The sequence below is a fragment of the Amblyraja radiata genome, chromosome 31 (assembly GCF_010909765.2).
Source record: "Amblyraja radiata isolate CabotCenter1 chromosome 31, sAmbRad1.1.pri, whole genome shotgun sequence".
Lineage (NCBI taxonomy): Eukaryota > Metazoa > Chordata > Chondrichthyes > Rajiformes > Rajidae > Amblyraja > Amblyraja radiata.
Window position 1 is genome coordinate 26,252,264 of NC_045986.1, and position 21,952 is coordinate 26,274,215.

Genomic DNA, 21,952 nt, shown 5'->3' on the forward strand with positions numbered 1-21,952 from the left:
GATCTGAGGGACCGTGAGGGTTGGTAGGGGGAGAGGAGGTCAGTGAGATAAGGGGGGGGCCAAGTGGTTGAGGGCTTTGTAGGTGAGGACCAGGATTTTGTAGATGATCCGGTGGGAAATGGGAAGCCAGTGAAGTTCTTTGAGGACTGGGGTGATGTGGTGCCAGGATTTGGTGTGGGTAATGAGTCGGGCGGCTGCATTCTGGACCAGTTGGAGTCGGTAGATGTTGCTGGAATTGATGCCAAAGAGAAGAGAGTTACAGTAGTCCAGTCGGGAGGAGATGAAGGCATGGATGAGTCTTTCAGCAGCGGGGGGTGTGAGAGAGGGTCTGATTTTGGCAATGTTGCGGAGGTGAAAAAATGATGTTTTGACAACATGGCGGATGTGAGGCTCAAGGGAGAGGGTTGAGTCAAAGATCACGCCAAGGTTGCGGGCCTGAGGAGATGGGGAGACAGTGGTGCCGTCAATAGTGAGAGTGGGGTTGTTAATTTTGGTAAGTGTTGATTTGGAGCCAATGAGGAGAAATTCTGTTTTGTTACTGTTTAATTTAAGGAAGTTGAGTTGCATCCAAGATTTGATGGCTGACAGGCAGGAGTTGATATGGGAGAGAGGGAGGTGGTGGGGGGACTTGGTGCTGAGATAGATCTGGCTGATCATCCCCAATCAGCACCCCGTTCCTGCCTTCTCCCCATATCCCTTGACTCCACTATCTTTAAGAGCTCTATCTAACTCTCTCTCTTGAAAGCATCCAGAGAATTGGCCTCCACTGCCTTCTGAGGCAGAGAATTCCACAGATTAACAACCTTCAACAAAAAGTTTTTCCTCCTCATCGTTCTAAATTGCTTACCCCTTATTCTTAAACTGTGGCCCCTGGTTTTGGACTCCCCCAATGTCGAGAATGTTTCCTGCCTCATGTCCAAACCCTTAATAATCATATTTGTTTCAATAAGATTCCCTCTCATCCCTCTAAATTCCAGACTATACAAGCCCAGCTGCTCCATTCTATCAACATATGACAGTCCTATCATATGTCAATCCAGTCCTCCATCCAAGGACCCCGACAGTCTTTCCAGGTGAGGCAGAGGTTCACTTGCACTTCCTCCAACCTCGTCTACTGTATCTGCTGTTTCTTGCAATCTCAGAGGCTAAGGTTTTCCAAGTTGGACTAGATGGATTTCTTTGGTTCAGGTTTATTTTTGTGACTTGTACCGAGATACAGTGAAAAGCTCTGTTTTTGGATGCTATCCAAACAAATCAGATATCCCATACTTAATTTTATTTAAGTCAAACGTTCAGTCATGCTATCAAGCTTCTATACCTTCTGCTGGACGGAAGCAGAGAGTAAAATGAATAACCAGGGTGAGACAATTGATTCTGCAGGCTGCTTTTTCAAGGCAACATGAAGTGTAGATGGAGTCAATGGAGGGAAGTCTGAGCTACATCTACAAACTCTGCAATTTCTTGCAGACTTGGGCAAAACTATTTCCAAACCAACTCAACAGTTTGCTTTCTATGGTGCATCTGAAATCTGCAACCGCACATCGCACTGAGGCACAATCCCTGTTAATATAACACATTGCTGACAAAATAACCATTTTTTTCTGGAAAACCAGAAATTGGCAAAATATAGTGCCTGTGACTGCAACATCCATTTTGCAAAAACGTCCCACCACACAGTATCCACACAGTAAAGAGGACAATCACTGCAACATAGTTCAAGCGTGCAAGATTGTATATGGCTCATGTAATATTGGGAGCGTATCCCTTTGAGAATTGCAACATGTAGTAACTGCCTACAATTGATATACAGTATGTCTTAGTTTAGAACTGAACAACATTAGTTTGCTGTCTGAAAGTATGTATGTTACAGGAGTGAATACTGTATCTTACTATATCTTCTTTGGTTTTATATAGTCTCTTTGTTGACTTGCATCACTATTTTGTACACTTAGGTAGGGATATTAAGATGAGGGTTATGTTAATGTGGGGTGTGGTGATTGTAAGTTCAGCATTTATTTTTCTCTCGCCATAGATACACTGGCCTTAAAAACAGCAAACTCCATGCCTGAGATCTGCACAGTACATCACACAACATTATCCACCGGGTTTGAGCTAATATCAATTTCACTCGTAATCTGCTCAAGTGACCTGAAAACTACACATTTAATCACAAAACATTGCAAAAAAAAGTGCAATGTAAAGTGGACAAATGATGACTTAATACTTACGGTTGAGACATCTTCACATTATATTGAAGACCTGAGAAATAGAAAATATAATTGAGAGTCAAAATAATCATAGAGGAGGCATGCATCCCCCTGCACGGCCTATAAGATTGTAACATCTTGGTGCATGCATGCATGAACACACAGACTTTCTCTTCATATTTCTGCAGCACGAGAATTGTACAAAAGACCTACCTACAATAAGCACTTAAGATATGATAATTAACAATAAAATATTAAAGTAACTATATCACCTCTCTTTCTCTGTTGCCGGGTAATTAGGGCAATGATGGTTATCAAAATGGCCAGAAGCAGTAGAGTTGCCAGGACATATCCAAGTTGATGAAGAAAATGTGAAGAATGGTCCGGAATAAAAACATTGATGATATTTGGGATTTCAACTGCCGTAGATGCTAGAAACAAATAAAAAATAAGTTGTTTTCAAAAATATCATCACCCTTCACATACTGGGATCCAATATTAACATTGGGTTTCCTCCCACACTCCAAAGACATACAGGTATATAGGTTAATTGGCTTGGTAAATGTAAAAATGGTCCCTAGTTGGTATAGGATAGTGTTAATGTGCGGGGATTGCTGATCGGCGCGGACCCAGTGGGCCGAAAGGCCCCATTTCCACGCTGTATCTCTAAACTAAACTAAACTAAAAATTATAAGCCTACGTAAGTAAGATTAATAACTCATGTGAAAGATAGCTTAACTGCATATGTAGCATTTTCTCAGTCATACACTTAAGTGTCACCTTAGATCATGTGCTCAAGTTACTGAGGCTTGAATCCAGAACCTTGTAACTCAGCGGCAGGATAACTACTATTGAGCCAAATTTGACACATTGAAATAAAAATTGCTAGAAATGTTCAGCATATCAGGCTGCATCCATGAAGACTGAAACAGTGATAATGTTTAAGGGTGATGAAATTAAATAGAGGCAGGGAAGAAGATGATGATGAAGGAGAGATAAGTAATTTTTAGTGAGCAATATTAATCAGCCGAGTTCTCTCACCTGCATTTTGTTTGCTGTCAAGGGGCACCTTCACTCCAACAAGTATACGTATATATAAATCTAGATACATGTATATGGTCAGGGCTGCCAACTCTCAAGCTTTGAGCGTGAGAATCACGCCCTCAAGCAAACTCTCACGCCCTCACGCTGATCAGAAATATTTCACGCTCTGTGGTGAGAAAACAGAAAATGCTAGACAGTTGTGAGTGAAACAGTTAAATTTTTAGGTGGATGATGATGTGTGAACTGTTAACTATTTTAAGCAATTTTTCTTCAGGCGACAGTCTTTAACTTAAAGAGTAAGAAAATGTTTACAAATAGAAGCAGTTTTATGCAATGGCTGCGATGGAATTAGCTAGAAAGGTTTAATGGCATTTTAAGCAGTGCATGGATCAAGAAACCAACAAAGAGCAAATAAGGACAGGACAGGCAAGGCCTTAAGGTCAGGTTGTTTCTGATATGACTGCAGCAAATTAACTCTCACACTTACAAAGACAAATTAACAGGACTGAAGTTTGAAGTAATGCTCGAAGTTACATAGTTTGATAAAAGTCACCCTCTAAATTCAGTTAAGGCCTCAGTTTTTTAGAAGCATATTTCATTGACTGGAAATGGATGAAATTGGGGGGAAAAAATGAATAAACTAATTTTGATTAGTGTCTCACTAGGTGGCTTGTGGAGTTGTTGGAAGTTTTAGTTTGAGTAATGTGACCCATTGCTGCTATGGAAGGTTAAATGCACTCAGAGCCAAAGTGCTGACATTGTTTGATCGTCTACAGCTGGAATTGTGACATCCAAGAAAAACAGTGTAGGTCTGTACTCCAGTCCTCTCCCGCCATACCATATTACCAGAGTTAATCTCCATGGCAGTCCAATATAGAAGAGTCTGGTGTTTACCCAGAGCATTCTCGGGTGCTGCAGCCTGGGAAATGTGAGTTAGGAGCGAAGGAAAATAAGTTAAAGCTGTCCTACTTTTAGTCAGACACAAAACTATGCATGGTGATTGCCAAGCATGAGAGCCAGGGTTAAACAGCCAAGATCAGAACTCAAAGAGCTTGTAGGTACCGAGTCTCTGACTCATCCCTGCATTATACATGGTAAATACACTTACCAAACTATCATATTTAAACCAAAGGACAAAAGCCACATGATCTATTTGTATATGGAATTCCTTCATTTGCATTAATTTAGAAATGAATACAAAGGAAGTACAGATGTTTTTCATGAAAACAATTCTAAACTATTTCTTCGTTTGTGCCCCTTGAGAGGAGCTGCCTGTATTTCACCAATATCTAATTGGAGTCTAAACTATTTAAAGGCTCTGTTTCCATTGCCCTTTGAAGAATAGTGTTCCATAAACGTAAAACCCCCGTGGAGAGAAAAAATGTTCACCCATCTATCATAAATGGGTGAGCCAATATTCTTAAAGTGACCCCCAGTATTAGATTCTCCCACCATCTCTACATCCATTCTTGTCAGCCCTCATAGTTTTTATATGTTTGAACCAATTCACCTTCCACTGTTTGAGTATACGTCCAGACTCTATATCCTGTCCATTGAAGACAACATTCAGATATCAGTCTAGTATCAGTCAAGATTCCTGGGATGGCAGGACTTTCATATGAAGAAAGACTGGATAGACTCGGCTTGTACTCGCTAGAATTTAGAAGATTGAGGGGGGATCTTATAGAAACTTACAAAATTCTTAAGGGGTTGGACAGGCTAGATGCAGGAAGATTATTCCCGATGTTGGGGAAGTCCAGAACAAGGGGTCACAGTTTAAGGATAAGAGGGAAGTATTTTAGGACCGAGATGAGAAAATCATTTTTTACACAGAGAGTGGTGAATCTGTGGAATTCTCTGCCACAGAAGGTGGTTGAGGCCAGTTCATTGGCTCTATTTAAGAGGGAGTTAGATGTGGCCCTTGTGGCTAAAGGGATCAGGGGGTATGGAGAGAAGGCAGGTATGGGATACTGAGTTGGATGATCAGCCATGATCATATTGAATGGCGGTGCAGGCTCGAAGGGCCGAATGGCCTACTCCTGCACCTATTTTCTATGTTTCTATGTAAACCTCTGTGGACTGCTTTCAATTAATTTATACCCTTCTTTAAATAAGGAGATCAACACTGTACACCGTTTTCCACGGGATCTCATTAATGCCCTATATATTTTACTTTCTTATTTTGTTCCTATAAAAATGACCAATTTCATATTTTCCCACGTTATACCCAATTTGCCTTATTGTAACTTTAGTTTAGTTTACTTTACTTTAGAGATCAGCACGGAGACAGGCCCTTAGGCCCACCGAGTCCTCACCGACCAGCGATCCCCGCACATTTACACACACCAGGGACAATTAACACTTATACCAAGCCAATTTATCTACATACCTGTAGTCTGGTAGTCGGGATTGAACACAGGTCTCCGGTGCTGCAAGCGCTGTCAGGCAACAACTACACCGCTGCTCCACCGTGCCGCCCCATTATATATCTTCCTTATATCTTCTTCACAATTCCTACTTTTCTTCGTCATGAGCCTATTTAGTAACCATGCTGGGAGTCTCTGCTGAGGATGCAGTTAGCATGCAGCATGCTAGAAGCATTCCACAACTGGGGGGAAGTTGCAGCATGGTCTGTTGTGCATCCTGGATGCATGTTCAGTTTGTACTTACTTTGTTATTTAAAATAAAGGTAATAAAACTACTTTTTTTAAATGGTCACTAGGACCATTGGTCTACACATGATGGAGAAAAAAATGGCAGTGAGCCCTGAACCCGTACCATTACAATATGGCTGCCAATGCTGTTGCTCATTAGTTATCATCACATAGCTATGAAAACATCAAGGACAATGTGCTTTCATATGGTGCCTTTGCAGCAAACACCCTCAAACAGCAGTGAGATAATAATTAAAATATTTATTTTTAGTAACATTAAACATTGCCCAGAAAGCTGGGGATAAATCTATGAGCTTGTTGAATTTAATGCTGCACAATCTTTTGACGAGAGCTGATGGGATCCCAGGTTTGGGTCTTAACAGAAAGATGGCTCTTCCAACTTTATAGTACCCCACTAAAATTCTATCACTATGGGGTGTAGAATTTCAAAAGGGAGGAGAGAAAGAAATATTAAAACCTAAAAGGCCATGGCAAGTTGTGAGTGCCTGATTGGCAGAGCATGATCTAGCAGTAAGTGTGCACCAAGATAGCACAAGAGAGTCAACCTAGATTGCTGTGTTCAAATCTCTGATGTGAGACTGGAACCATAAGCATTTAAGTCATTGGTATAAGCGCTGTCTTCTGAACCACAGCTGTTAACTGTACAGTTCAACCAAATGCAAGGCTTGTACATTGGAAATAAACATAAGGACCCTTTCTTCTGTTCTGGCACTCGACAAAATTATGATTAAACCTGTAGCTCATCTACTTTGCTAACTATTCCTTATTTCTGCCAATTTCCCTCAAGGTTTCAATCTTGAATATAATAATTGAGTATCTAAGGCTGGAAGGGTAATGAGATGCAAAGTTGACCAACCGCTTGATTAAAGATTTCTCCTCATCAGAGTCCAAAATAGCTTATCCTCAGATTATTTCATTCCCCAACGCCTCCCACCACTTTAAGTTTCAAGATGGCTTTAAACCAAAACTGTTCAGACAACAAGGGTAGGTGTATTTTAAACTCAACAGTGTACACAATGGCCCTGCAATCAAACCCATGAAGTGTCATATTTCTGAATGTATTAGATTTTAAATCTACAACTACCAGGTCTTTTATTTGGTCAGAGAGCACAATTCTGAGCATTTCCAGCTTGCAATATTGGATTATCTTTCGTTATTATCAGCTTTTTCTCCGATTCAAATAGATCTTAACCTTTTAATATCATTGTAATTTGTGGATGTTGCTGGAATGAAGCCTCAACACCCTGAGATTGTGAATTAGAACCAACATTGCTATGTGATTGGCCATTTGGCCATCATATCAAAGAGTTCTAGATGCTGTGTAAATTACCATCTGAATTTATTTTCAAGATTTAACATTAAACATTGTTTTTATTTCACACTATGTCCCCTTTTTTGTACATTAAAGTGCACAAACCGTTCTTTTCTTTGTTAAAACACATTTTCTTGATAGATGTTTTTCCAAAAGGATAAAGAATATTGAGGTTTTGAAAAGCAGCCAGTTACACATGGTTCCCATATGTTTTAAATCGACTAAACAGGATGTAGTTCAGAAATTCTAGAAATTCTCAGAAGTAAAGTCATATAAAACAGCTGGAGATGTAAAACACCTTTAAGAGGAGCAATGCATGAGGTTCAATAATGTAAGTGTAAAGGGAGGGAGGAAGAAATGGCAAGGCAAAAAGATTTGGGAAGCTGGTTGTCACAATGTTCTCCTCGGCTGGGCTGGGACAAAATAAGAGCTGGCTGGGTTAATTATCTATGTTTTGAGCAGCAATCTTCACAATTGCAAGCAGTTGCTCTAACTCTGACTTTTAAATAATGTATTTGCTTGCAGTAATTAAAATATAATCATTCTTTTTCACTCCAGGTTATTTTTTTGAAGCGTTTCTTTGAGCAGAACTGTGGGCCAGGAATTCTGAGCACATTATTGTTGAACAGATGGAAAGATATTCAACTCTAGCAATTGCCAGGCCTTGTTTACTTTGGATTAAACTACATTTCCTTGCTTTTCTCCTTACATGGTGGAGTTCTGGACAGACAAGAATCAACCCATTTCCTTCATCTGGAGGCTTCAGACATATGGTGTGGCAATCTGGAGATTGTCACGTCATCATAAATAAGTTTCAATATAGTTATTCTGTGACCTAATTGTCCTCATTAATTTGTTCCAGGGTTAGGGTGCCACAATTATATGTTCTGATTAAGATTAAAGTTTTTTTTAATTTTAGAATTCACTGAAGTGAAAACATGACCTGGTTCTACCCTTTCCGTAGATGCAAAATAATCCTATTTATCAGGGGTTTGAAGTTTAGAAATCCCTCCTCATCTTAGTCATCCTATCCCAAGACTATAGCTCAATAAGTTCATCTCTTATACTCTGAACTCCAGTGAGTGAAGTCCAAACTTACACAATCTCCCCTTATTTTGTTCCAACGGGTGTCACATTTTATATCGAAGTCTGCTTTCCCTATCTACAAAATAACATTCTTGCAATAGAGGGAGCACAACAAAGGTTCAGCTTTATTCCTGAGATGGTGGTTTATCAGATGAATAGAGAAGTAGAAGACAGGTTCCAAGATTAAGAAGTGGCCTTACTGAAACATACAAACTTTTAGGACTTGACAGAACAGATGCAGGGATGATGTTTCCTCTGGTTCGGTTACCTGGAATCAGGGGGAAAGGTCTCAATATAAGGGTCTCAAAATAAATTCCTCCCGCCCCCCACTACAATCAGTCTGAAGAAGGGTTTCCACCTGAATCGTCACCAATCCTTTTTCTCCAGAGATGCTGCCAGACTCGCTGTTACTCCAGCATTTTGTGTCCATCTCAAAATAAGGGGATAGCCACTGAGAGCAGGGATGAGAAGAAATTTCCTCATCCAGCGAATTGTGAATTTTTTTTACTCAAGAGGGCACAGTTATGTGTCTTCAAAATCGATACTAGATTTTTGAATATAAAGGTAATCAACGGATATGGGGTCAGTGTAAAGCCATGAAATTAAGGCAAAGGATCACCAATAGTCTGATTAAATGGTGTAGCAGGTGATTGTTTTATTCTTACTTCTATTTATTTTCTCAAGCAGGTGAAGCATGGCAGAAAAGGAGGAAAGAAGGGTTATGGTAAAAAGAGCCAAGAGAAGAAAGAGGTTGAGACAATCATGTTGCATACTTTGTTCATGATTGTTGCTCGTATAATTGTGTATTCAGCTGATAGGCTCTGCATTTAAGATCTTCAACAGGCAAAATGTCAGTCCGAAGAAGGGTTTCGGCCCGAAACGTTGCCTATTTCCTTCGCTCCATAGATGCTGCCTCACCCGCTGAGTTTCTCCAGCATTTTTGTCTACCTTCGATTTTCCAGCATCTGCAGTTCCTTCTTAAACAAAATGTTAATTAAGCAATGAAATCACATCAGATCACCGTCACTACCCATAAACAAATAAAGACCTTCCCTAATCAGAAGCCGTGGATGAGCAGAGAGGTCAGACTCTTGCTGAAGGCTCGCGATGCCGCTTTTAGATCTGGCGACGCTGAGGGATACAGCTCATCCAGGGTCAACCTGATAAAGGGAATCAGGAGCGCAAAACTCAAATACAAACGGCAGATCGAGGAGCATTTTCAAAACAACTCCGACCCCAGACGCATGTGGCAAGGCATCAAGTCCATTGCCGACTACCATAAAGGTAACACCCCTCCCCCCCCCCCCCCCCCCCCCAGACAACGCCTCCCTTCCTGATGAGCTAAACTACTTCTATGCTCGTTTTGACTGGGACAACAAAACACCAGCTATCAAAGCTGCCCCAACCCCGAACGAACAACCCCTCAGTCTCTCCACCTCTGCTGTACAAGGCGCACTGAGCAAGGTGAATGAGCACAAAGCTGCCGGCCCCGATGGCATCCCCGGGCGTGTGCTCAGGGCATGTGCTGGACAACTATCCCTGGTCTTCACTGACATTTTCAATCTGTCACTGACCCAGGGTGTCGTCCCTACTTGCCTCAAGACCTCAATCATTGTGCCAGTGTCCAAACAGTCAGCTTCAGGGAGTCTCAACGACTTCCGCCCAGTGGCACTCACCCCTGTCATCGCAAAGTGCTTTGAGCGGCTGATCTTGGCTCACCTCAAAGCCAGCCTCCCCCCCACACTGGACCCCATCAGTTTGCCTACCGGACCAACAGGTCTACAGAGGACGCCATATCTGTGGCCCTACACTCTGCCCTGACCCACCTGGACAACAACAACTCCTACATCAGGTTGTTGTTCATCGACTTCAGCTCCGCCTTTAACACTGTCATCCCCGCCAGCTTGATCACCAAACTCAGCGGACTTGGCATCACCACCTCCCTCTGCAATTGGACACTGGATTTCCTCACCAACAGACCACAGTCTGTTAGGATCAACAACCTCACCTCCTCCACTATGACACTGAACACGGCGTGCCACAGGGCTGTGTTCTCAGCCCTCTCCTCTACTCCCTCTTCACCAATGACTGCGTCCCTAAGTATGGCTCCAACGCCATCATAAAATTTGCTGATGACACCACGGTGGTAGGACTGATCAGCGACAACGACGAGTCAGCCTACAGGGAGGAGGTCCAGAACCTGGCAGCCTGGTGTACCAACAATAACCTCATCCTCAACTCCAAGAAGACGAAGGAAATCATTGTTGACTTCAGGAAGACCAGAGGTGGCAGACATACCCCCATCCATATAAACGGGACTGAGGTGGAGCGCGTCTCCAACTACAAATTCCTCGGGGTACACATCTCAGAGGACCTGTCCTGGTCCCTCAATACCACCAAATTGATCAAAAAGGTGCAGCAGCGCCTTTACTTTCTGAGGAGGCTCAAGAAAGCTCACCTGTCCCCCCAGATCCTGTCCAACTTCTACCGCTGTACCATCAAAAGCATCCTGACCACCTGCTTCACGGTATGGTACAGCAGCTGCACCACAGCTGACAGGAAGGCACTGCAACGGGTGGTGAAAACCGCTCAGCACATCATCGGTGCCCCGCTCCCTGCCATGGATGCCCTCCACCGAAAACGGTGTCTGAGACGGGCCGGGAAAATCATCAAGGACCCCTCTCACCCTAACCATGGACTGTTTGCCCTCCTCCCATCAGGGAGGCGGTACAGGAGCCTCAGGTCTCGCACAAGCAGGCTGAGGAACAGCTTTTTCAACAACACCATTACACTGCTGAACTCAGAGTCCCGTCGCTAGCTATCTTTAGACTCTCCCATTTGTATACAGTTATTTGCCTATGTACCAGTTTTAATTTTACTTCGGAGTCACGTGAGTGACTACGTGAAAAACCCGCCAGGACGCATGCGTGTCATATCGCTTCACGCATTGCGAAACGACAGGCGGGGTGGAGCGTTCCCCCGCAGCGGTAATTTTGAAACCGAGACCGACAGGTAAGTGAATTACTCTGCGGTCGTTTTTTGGTTCCCGTGCTGTTTTTTACAGGGGGAAACTATGGACAAAAATAGAGTCCACAAGGGCTGCGTCTAAGCTGGCTGGGGAGGACCGCGGAGTTGCGGGCAGCCAGCAGCAGCTGAAGGCACCAGCATCACCGTGAGTGGGATTAGCTGTGCCCGACTTGGCACCCGCGCCGGCCAGATCAACACCACGGCCGGGCGGGAAGCCTATACAGAACAGAGCCGTTGACTCTGACAAGTCGAAACGGCAGGCGGAGGGAGCGATCCCCCGCAGCGGCAAGTTTAAAACCGAGACCGACAGGTAAGGGAATTACTCTGCGGTCGTTTTTTGTTTCCCGTGCTGTTTTTCACAGGGGAAACTATGGACAAGAGTTTACAAGGGCTGCACTGGCTGGAAAGAACCGCGGAGTTGCGGGCAGCTAGCAGCGGCTGACGGCACCAGATCACCGTTAGTGGGATCAGCTGTGCCCGACTTGGCACCCGCGCCGGCCAGATCAACACCACGGCTGGGCGGGAAGGCTATACGGAACAGAGCCGTTGACTCTGACAAGTCGGACTGCAAGAAATGCCGCGGGGACCAGCGTTACTGGGGACAAATGGAGCGGCTTATGGAGCAGATGCTCCAACGTGACAGACTCCGGGAGATGGAGTCTAGTCACCATGGGTTGTACAAAACACCCACAGCAGCACCTTACGTAGGGCTGCACAGTGCATCTCCCTCGACAGAGGGGAGTACTGGGGGTCAATTCTGGGTTGACCCTGAAGAGGGGTTTGCTGAACAAACAACAAGTGTGCAGGGGGTGCAGGAAGGAGAAAGAAATGTCGCAAGAACAACAGGATGCACTGGCACTCTTCTGCAATACGCAGCATGAGATCAATAGTATCAGAAAGAATGCCATCCGACCTGCCTTAAATCCAAAGTTCGCAGGCCTGTGCAAACCTGGAGACACAAAGCCACCAATATTATTATTTGGGGGCAACCTGTCCAAACAGGTTAAGGAGCTCGATGAGGAGGCAAAAACCCTGGGGCTCATAAAGGCGACAACAGGAAGGACCTCCTACACTCAAAGACAGCACCCTTACGCACCCACCAGCAGAGCAAGACAATCAGAAGCTGGTGAAAGCTCAAAGGCCGGACATACAGTACAGCGGTCTTTTTTAGACCATGGCCCAGACCGGCCTTCGTGGAAAATGCGTAATCCCCAAACCCAAACCCAGACACCGGCGCCTCAACCTCCTCGAAGACTACACAGGAAGAAGTAAACTTTCCACTGGTAACCATGGAGGTAGGAGGGTCTGGTCCCTTACAAATTATAGGAAGTGTGGATAATACACATATCGGTGGGAGATTACACTTCTTTTGGGAGGCATGGAGTGCATTAACAACAGACACTTATATCCTAAACAGTATCCAGGGATATACCATTGAATTTGTGCACAAAAATAGCCCCCAGTTCAGCATGTACCGAACCGAACGCTCGTACTTTCATGAAAAGAAAAATTGGAAGCACATGCTGAACTGGTGAGACTCCTCGCTAAGGGGGTTATTGAAAAAACCCAACACGATTCTCTGGAATTTGTGTCTAATATCTTTATCAAAAACAAAAAAGATGGTGGTTGTCGCATCATCATAGATTTGACCAAATTGAATACATTTGTGCAGTATATTCATTTCAAAATGGAAACCTTTGTTACTGCCAAACAATTGATTTCCACAGGCTACTTCATGGCTAGCATCGACCTGAAAGATGCTTACTATTCAGTGCCTATACGGACTGATCACAGACGTTATTTAAAATTCAACTGGATGGGGCAGCGCTGGTAGTATAGAGCTCTACCCCAGGCTGTTTACAAAAATTTTGAAACCAGCCCTAGCGTTTCTTCGGAAACAAAAACATATGATCATGGCCTATCTAGATGACATATTAATTGTGGGCAAAACTTTGGAATTAGCCAAACTAGCTGTATCAGCCACCAAACAATTGTTTGAGAAACTGGGGTTTATCATCCATCCAGTTAAATCTAAACTAACGCCTTCCACCATAATGGATTATTTGGGGTTCACTATTGACTCAGTTCACATGTCGGTGACTTTACCAAAGGACAAGGCTACAGTCTTAACTGAGGCCTGCAACAACCTCATTGACATCAGTGAACCATCTATCAGATTGGTAGCAAGGGTGATTGGCAAAATAGTGGCTGCTTTTCCAGCCACACAATTTGGACCTTTGTATTATCAAAATTTACAAAGGGCAAAAATACAAGCACTCAAAATTAATGCTGGTCATTTTGACAGACCAATGAAGCTACCAATCAAAGCAATTATGGAATTAAAATGGTGGAGGGATAACATTCGGCATTGTTCCAGCCCTATCATTATCAGCAACCCCTCAGTGGTGCTACAAACTGATGCCAGTGCACTTGGTTGGGGTGCTACCAATTCCATCTCCAGCTGTGAAGGTAGATGGAATGCATAGGAGGCATCATTACTACAGACACTTGGCATAAACTACCTGGAAATGTTGGGTGCGTTCTATGGCCTAAAGTCATACTGTTCTGGAATATATCACCAGCATGTTAGACTACAGATTGACAATACCACTGTCAAGTCAAACTGAAATGAAAGAACAGGTGCAGAGAACCACTACATTGAAATCACGAGACAGTGATTAAAGTGGGCGGAACCCCAGCCTGCCGAGTTCTGCCTGGGGGTCAAAAGGGCACACAGCACCAGAAGCCAGTGAAGAAGATACAAGAGACTTGCGAGCAGAGAACTTGAACAGTAAATCAAAAGGACTGTCCGAAAAGACTGCCGCGATAGCCAGAAAAGGCAAGCAGGACTGATTTTCTACAGACCCGATTGGCAGCCGGTAAGGACTGAACTCTAAATGGACTGAGTCGAAGACTGCAGCCCCAGAGACTCTGTTTAACCCTTTAAAAGCTGAGAAACTTGTCTGGCTAACGTGTTGATATTGGTGGTGTTTGTTAACCAAGATGACAGGGTGATGATAATGTTTGTTGCCTATGTAAAGTGCATATGTTAAGGGCTAATGTGAGCTAATTTCTAATACTTATATGCTATGTGTGGTGTTAGTTTAAATAATTGCACTTTAAAAAATATGATAAAATGTGTTAAAAAACAGTAAAGATTCATATGATATTAAGCTAAAAATTGGTAACAGGAGTGGGCATTATTTGTATTTTTCATTTAATGAAATGTGAAAATTATTTAAAAAACAAAATGGCTGCTATGAGTTGGAATGTTAAATACATGTAATTTTCTGTTATTTATATTTGGTTACAGTAATGTGTATATTTTTTGCCTTTGTGTCTAAAGGTTTTTCACCTGATAAAGACAAAAACTGGTAAAGACTAAAACTGCTAAAAAACTGCTAAAGACTAATCTGCCAAAATAAAAGAAGGAGAAAATAAAAGGTGGAAAAGAAATGTTTGGTCTGAGTGAATCCAGTTCATCATTTCGGGGTAGATAAATCAAATCCCTTTCAAGCGGGGAATCTGCAAAAACATTAGAAGACTTGACAACCACCGTGGTGGCATATATTAACCATACGGGTGGAATCAAATCGACATCATGTGACAATCTGGCTAATACAATTTGGCAATGGTGTATCCAGAGAAATATTTGGATATCAGCTACTTACCTACCAGGTAACTTAAATTCAGTGGCAGACACCAGGTCACGCAAATTCAATGAAAACATCGAATGGATGTTGGATATAAAAGTATTTGCTGATATTGTAGCACGGTATGGAATACCAGATATCGATCTATTTGCATCCAGACTCAATCACCAGTTACCAAACTATGTTTCTTGGGAACCAGACCCTGGGGTATCAGCGATAGATGCTTTTTCGCTGCATTGGGGGAAATTGTTTTTCTATGCATTCCCTCCTTTCTGCCTCATCAGTCGGGTATTACGCAAAATACAACAAGACTCGGCGTCTGGTATTTTGGTAGTGCCCGATTGGCCTACTCAACCATGGTTCCCTGTGATACTCGACATGGTCTTAGAACCATGTATCACCATCCTGAAACGACCAGATTTGTTGGTTCATCCCGTAACTGGGGATAGCCATCCATGTCATAATACGACAAACTTATTAATTTGTAGAGTCTAAAGAAACCTCTACTGGAACTGGGACTGACGGACCGAACATTGAACATTATCTCAGCGGCTCACAGGCAGTCCACCAAAAAACAATATCTGGTATACATCAGGAAATGGGAGATATATTGTCACAGAAACAACATCACTTACAGCTCGATGAACATAATGTCTGTTCTGGAATTCCTGGCAGGCCTCCATTATGATGAGGGGCTCAGTTACAGTGCCATTAACTGCGCCAGAAGTGCCCTTTCAGCATATCTATGGCGAGGATCAGAGCGTCATTCTGTTGGGACTCACCCCCTGGTAACCAAACTTATGAGGGGAATTTTTAATATCAATCCCCCAAGAACCAGGTACTCTCATATATGGGATGTGAGTATTGTCCTAACGTTGCTAAGGAACTGGTCTCCAGCAACAGCTCTGTCCCTGCAAAAACTGACGCATAAAACAGTCATGCTGATGGCTTTGGTCACAGCACAAAGGGTACAGTCTTTACATACGTTAAGGCTGGACAATATGACTTCTTCAACAAGAAATATAACTTTTCATATTCACGAATTAGTCAAACAGAACAGACCGGGACCATCAGGCCTCAAAATAGAATTTAGGGCTTACCCTATAGATGATCGTCTCTGTATAATAAGACATTTATTGTTATATATGGAGAACACCAAAAACATCAGAGGCAATGAGATGGCACTACTAATCAGCCACAAGCAACCCCACAAAAAAGTGTCGGTTCCAGATGGCTGAAACAGGTTTTAACAACAGCTGGGGTGGATACTAACATATTCAAATCTCATTCCACCAGGGCTGCAGCTACGGCAGCTATGGAGTTGGACCAAATCCTGGAGACAGCAGGATGGTCAAGGGAAAAACGTTCCAACAATTCTACCATAAACCAGTGATTAAACCTGGAACTTTTGCAGAATCAATTTTAAGTTCTGTAATATGATTTCACCCCATGAAATAGGGGCTATAATTTGTTGTTAATAAATTTATCATGAATTTTCAATGTCGGATTCATGTTTAAACATGTTAACACAATTCCTCCCTTAGTCACTTAAGGCAGATGTGATGCATGGACTCGTTTCCACGGCATGAAATCACAGAGCTTTGAAATCTTCACGTAGTCACTCACGTGACTCCGAAGTAAAATAGTAAGATTAAACGAGAACTTACCAGTTCGAAGTTTGATCGTTATTTTATGAGGAGTAACGTTGAGGGATTACGTGCCCTCCGCTCCCACCCTTGATCATAAAGTTCAACTGGTATCCTCTTCTCTAATCTTACTATGTTCAGTCATTACTGTTATCTGTGATTTCACACCGCTGCTTTGAAGAATGACACGCATGCGTCCTAGCGGGGTTCTTCACGTAATCCCTCAACGTTACTTCTCATAAAATAACGATCAAACTTCGAACTGGTAAGTTCTCGTTTAATCTTACTATTCATCCACAATCCACACATTGTTAACCAGTATTTTTTATTTTTATTTTTACTTCCACTATCTTGCACTATGACTATGACCAGACGCTAAACTGCATTTCGTTGTACCTATACTCGTATTTGTGCAATGACAATAAAGTTGAATTGAATTGAATTGAATTGAATTTAGTGGTTGAGCATATCCCCTGTAAATGTAGAGTCGGTTTCCTTCATATTTTGTTTTATTATGGCATTGAGCCAGATAAACCAGGAATGTTTCAAGTTCAAATCCCAAACTATGTTAAGTTAGTTTTCCTCAGGCTTGGCAGCAGTATAAGAGTTACAAGTATTCACAACCCAGAGTTAGTTAGAATTCATCTCACGTTCTTGCTCTCTAGGTAGCGACCCCAGTTCAAAATATCCATGTTGTGCTATTGCAGGAGCATAATTCCACCCTAACCAACTAGGAGAATGGAAATTGACCTGGCATAACTCCATACATTTAGGTGGCTCTCATAGTAGGTTTGAGGGAAGAAATCAAAGAATAATTTAACATAAATTGGTTGTTGTAGAATTTAACATCTAAAGTGACTGATGAGGACAATTCATGGCATGGGTAACATTAAAATATAACTTACGTGTTTTATGTGTAATGTTCACTTTGATTGGCTGTGTAATGATAAGTGTGAAGATGCGTCTCTCGTGAATTCCACAGTAATGGTGGTGCAAATCACACGAGTAGAGTCCCTCATCACCCAAGCAAAGGTTAGAAATGGTCAGCGAGAAGTCACCATCTTTGAATGCAGTGTCTGATATATTCATCCTTTTCCTAATAAACTGGGAGCCATAAGATCGTTGTTCTCCGGAAGCATACAGGTCAATTAGCCGGTCAGCCTGGTCATGCCAAACACCTGGAGGTGATCTGTCCCAATGGACAACCTGCTGCTCTTCTTCACGATGTCTCTCTGTCCAGATGGGGCTGTAATTTTCACAAGGCAGTACCACAGTTGTACCAAATAATGCCACCACCACTTCTTTCTCTCCATCCCAAAACCTCTTCACCTTTCTTGCTGTAAGCACAAGAATACTCAGTTAGGTCGTATGGAGAATTCACATGGAGAGTCTGCACAAAATGTAGTTTTCACTTCGTGCAGCTATGGATCTAGGAACTGCTTAGCGCAGGATGTAAGGGAATAAATCAAGGTTCATTTTCATAAGTTCATTAGTGATAGGAGCAGAATTAGGGCAATTGGCCTATTTTGAAGAGATTTACAACAAACTTAATTTATATTTTCTTAATAAATTTCTGTTTTCTTTTTTAACATGAGAACTATGTAAAACTGCCACACTTTAATTATTTGTTCCTTCAAAACGTGGAACTGGAATTCCCTTTCTATCAGAAAGTGAGATTACTGAATGAAGAATTTACTCACGCTACTTTTTTATTTTTTTTTAAAAAGGGCATATAAATGTATAATGCAATGAGTTGACAAAATATTCACGTTATATATATACAGTTATAGAGATGAAGGCAAAAGATTTGGTGATGATTAAACCTCATAAATGGATATCTTAAAACCCATTTCAAGTGGAACACCCAACAGATAATTAAAAGACTGTTTACTGTTTCAGCAAAAGTAAAAATAGAAATGTTCTTGGGAAAACAAATTTGTGGGAAACATTATGTTCCCTGTATTTACGGTAATTTTCCTGGAATGCTAATGACTGATTTGACTTCTCTAAATGTTGTCAGACCACATTTGTGTGAAAGAGCATAAGAGAAAGTAGTATTTCTCTGTCTATATCTCACGGCTCCTTATTGTTTATTAACTTTGAGTTGAAGAAATATCAAATGGATAGTTTTGGAATTGTAATGCACAATTAACCCAGACCAGTTTGACCAGATGTATTTAAATTTAAACGTACTATATTATCATCATTGCACATTTCACCCAGTGCCAACAACACCACTAACATTATCTATAAACATTTACAAAGCCCTGCAGCACTGAATCAATATGTTCTATGTAATACACTCACATCACTCACTTATTACCCATCTCCATCAATCAAAATTCTCACATTAATATGCCTCACCTCTCAACCACACATTTACCAGCTATTCAAATACTGTATGCGAGTCTCATGGCCCAGACACTGCAAGTAGGGTTGCCAACTTTCTCACTCCCAAAAAAGGGACAAAAGGTCAAAATAAGGGACCAATTCCCGATGGCAATTCATTGACCGACTTGGCCGTGCCTGGGTGAATGATGAGTTGGCCCCGGTGCTGGACGGCACACAAAGCCCAGCCGGCGGGCCAGCTGAGGAGTTTTGGCCCGGGTGCCGGACAAGCCTGACACCCCATCCAACTCATGAACCATGAGAAGGAGGGGTGGTGGTGTCAGCTGTAAGCGAAGGTCCGAAGGTCAGACAGCTGGCCAGGCTGCCAACCAACCTGGCACGGGCGAGGTGCTGCTGCTGCACTCCATGGGCTGCACTTCGTCGGGAAGGCTGAGGCAGGGCCAGACGCGGCGCTCCGACCAAACAGTCGCCTCGACCCGAGTAGTAGCAATCAAACACGGGACAAGGGCCGTCTCGTATGTGACACACCAATTTAGCCCAATATACGGGATGCCCCGGCTAATACGGGACAGTTGGCAACCATAACTGCAAGGTTCCCTGTAAGTGGCATCGATAGAGTGGTGAAGAAAACTGTTGGCATGCTGGCCTTCATCAGTCAGGGAACTGAGTATAGAAGTTGGGACATTATGTTACTGTTTCACAAGACATTGGTAAGGCCACACTCAGCATCCATCACTCTGTGTAAGAAAACTTGCCATGCATATCTCCTTTAAGCTTTGACCCTCTCACCTTAAAGTTATGGCCTCTAATCCTAGACATTTCTACTCTGGCAAAAAAAGTTCTGACTGTATTTCCTATATAGGCCTCTCATAATTGTATATGCTTCTGTCAGGTCTCCTCTTAATCTCTGGCATTCCAGAAAAAACAATCCAGGTTTGTCCAACCTCTTCTTGTAGGCAATAGCCTCTAATCCAGGCAGCATTCTGGTAAATCTCTTCTGAACTCTCTCCAAAGCCTTTGCATCCTTCCTGCAATGGGGTGACCAGAACTGCACACGATACTCCAAATGTGGCCCAACCAAAGTGCTATAAAGCTGCAATATGACTTCCTGACTCTTGTACCCAATGCCCTTATCATTACCGACTGCTTAATGGCATTTTCGAGGTAATCATAAGCAAAGTATTACTATGATATTATATTTCATGAATAGCATGTCATACCAATGATGCGAGCACATGATTCGCAATTAAAGTTTCAAGCACCCTGCTGCTTTACAGTATGTACACAAAAACAGTACCATTTGGCTTAAGTTTGCAGACCTTGTTTATTGGCACGAGAGTCGATGAATATTCTACACTACATAATGGACAATAGTGCCATTACAAAGTCCTTTACTTTTCTAATGGATTGACTTACAGTAATCAATTACTGGTGATTCGCAATCTACAGATGTAGATATTTATGTGGCAGCAGCAGTCCTGAGTTATGCTTGATGCCATCAAACCTCTAGAATTATGGACCACAACAAATTCACTTCAAGTTATTAAACAAATATACTTTCACTCTGGTGGTATTTCTTCACCCTAAGGTTATTAGATTGTGGAATAAGTAACCAGGGATAATGTTTGTTAATGGAGTCAAGTCACAATCAGATATAGTTTGAGAAAGGGTCGATAAAGGGAGTATTGTAGGAAATGAGGAGCTGGTGAGTTGATGGAGTTAAAATGGGGGGGTGAGTTGAGTTGGTGGTCTTTCTGTCCAAAATCGATGAGATAGTTGGCCCCAACAGCCTTTTCCTGATTCATTATGTCAGGCATTCAAACGAGCCAACAATCTAAGGAGATGTAAATATATATATACAATGGGCAGATCTATTGGTATATATGCTGGCAGGCAAGCCTGTATCTGGGCAAAGCATGGGAATGAGCTATATGCAACATTTCACCTGCCCAAGATAGTCAAAGGAAGATTTTACAGTGTTCAGGCTAGGAAGACTGCCCACTGAACGTGACACAGATATGGAAACTAATGAATGAAATATACAAATTAAAACGCATTTGAAGGAGAAGTTGAAAGCCTGCTAAAAGGTAAATAGAACTTTCTATTTCATGTAATTAAGCATATTTCAAGATTTTAATTGTTTATGAAGATAGGTCCCACTCTGAAGCGTCACCTATCCATGTTCTCCAAAGATGCTGCCTGACCCACTGAGTTACTCCAGCACTGCGTCCTTTTTTGTTTGTCCGCATTTGCAGTTCCTTGTTTCTACATGTCCCTTATTCTAAATCTCTCTATCATTAGAACCAGTCAGAGTCTATCCAATCAGTCCTTTTCCTTTAGAATTATAAATAGCCCAATCCAGTAACATTTCATCTACTTTGCTGAAACAAAAACAGGCCCACAAGGAAGACTGAAATAACGCCATATTAGTGCCAATGTTCCATTTCACCATCTCATGCCAATCTAATTATTCAGTTACCTAAGGTACACAAAAAAGCTGGAGAAACTCAGCGGGTGCAGCAGCATCTATGGAGCGAAGGAAATAGGCAACGTTTCGGGCCGAAACTCAAAGGAAATAGGCAACGTTTCGGGCCGAAACTCAAAGGAAATAGGTAACGTTTCGGGCCGAAACGTTGCCTATTTCCTTCGCTCCATAGATGCTGCTGCACCCGCTGAGTTTCTCCAGCTTTTTTGTGTACCTTCGATTTTCCAGCACCTGCTGTTCCTTCTTAAACAAATATTCAGTTACCTGCTTTGGTGATATTGAGTTGAATATTTACTGTTTCATAAAGGTGACAGTAATGGTGGTGGAGATGACAGGAATAAATTCCTCGGTCAGTTGCTCTAACATCTGTAAATGAGGCAAAATAAATGGGGTTATCATTTTTATTTGATGTTACTTGGTAGATGTGGTGTTACTAATAAAATTAAAACACCATTCATCAAATATTAG

General features: G+C 42.3%; 1 protein-coding gene across 5 annotated transcripts in view; it reads right to left on the reverse strand.

Annotated features, from left to right (window-relative positions):
* The window catches only part of mxra8 (matrix remodeling associated 8), a 46,043-nt gene that overhangs the window by 9,209 nt on the left and 14,882 nt on the right, over positions 1 to 21,952 (reverse strand). For all 5 annotated transcript variants that reach the window (XM_033048216.1, XM_033048215.1, XM_033048214.1 and 2 more), the window contains 4 exons: positions 21,749 to 21,850; positions 17,556 to 17,987; positions 2,480 to 2,638; positions 2,229 to 2,259 (listed from right to left, as the gene is read on the reverse strand). In XM_033048216.1, the coding sequence (XP_032904107.1) occupies positions 2,229 to 2,259; positions 2,480 to 2,638; positions 17,556 to 17,987; positions 21,749 to 21,850 (724 nt within the window). The remainder of the gene's footprint in view (positions 1 to 2,228; positions 2,260 to 2,479; positions 2,639 to 17,555; positions 17,988 to 21,748; positions 21,851 to 21,952) is intronic.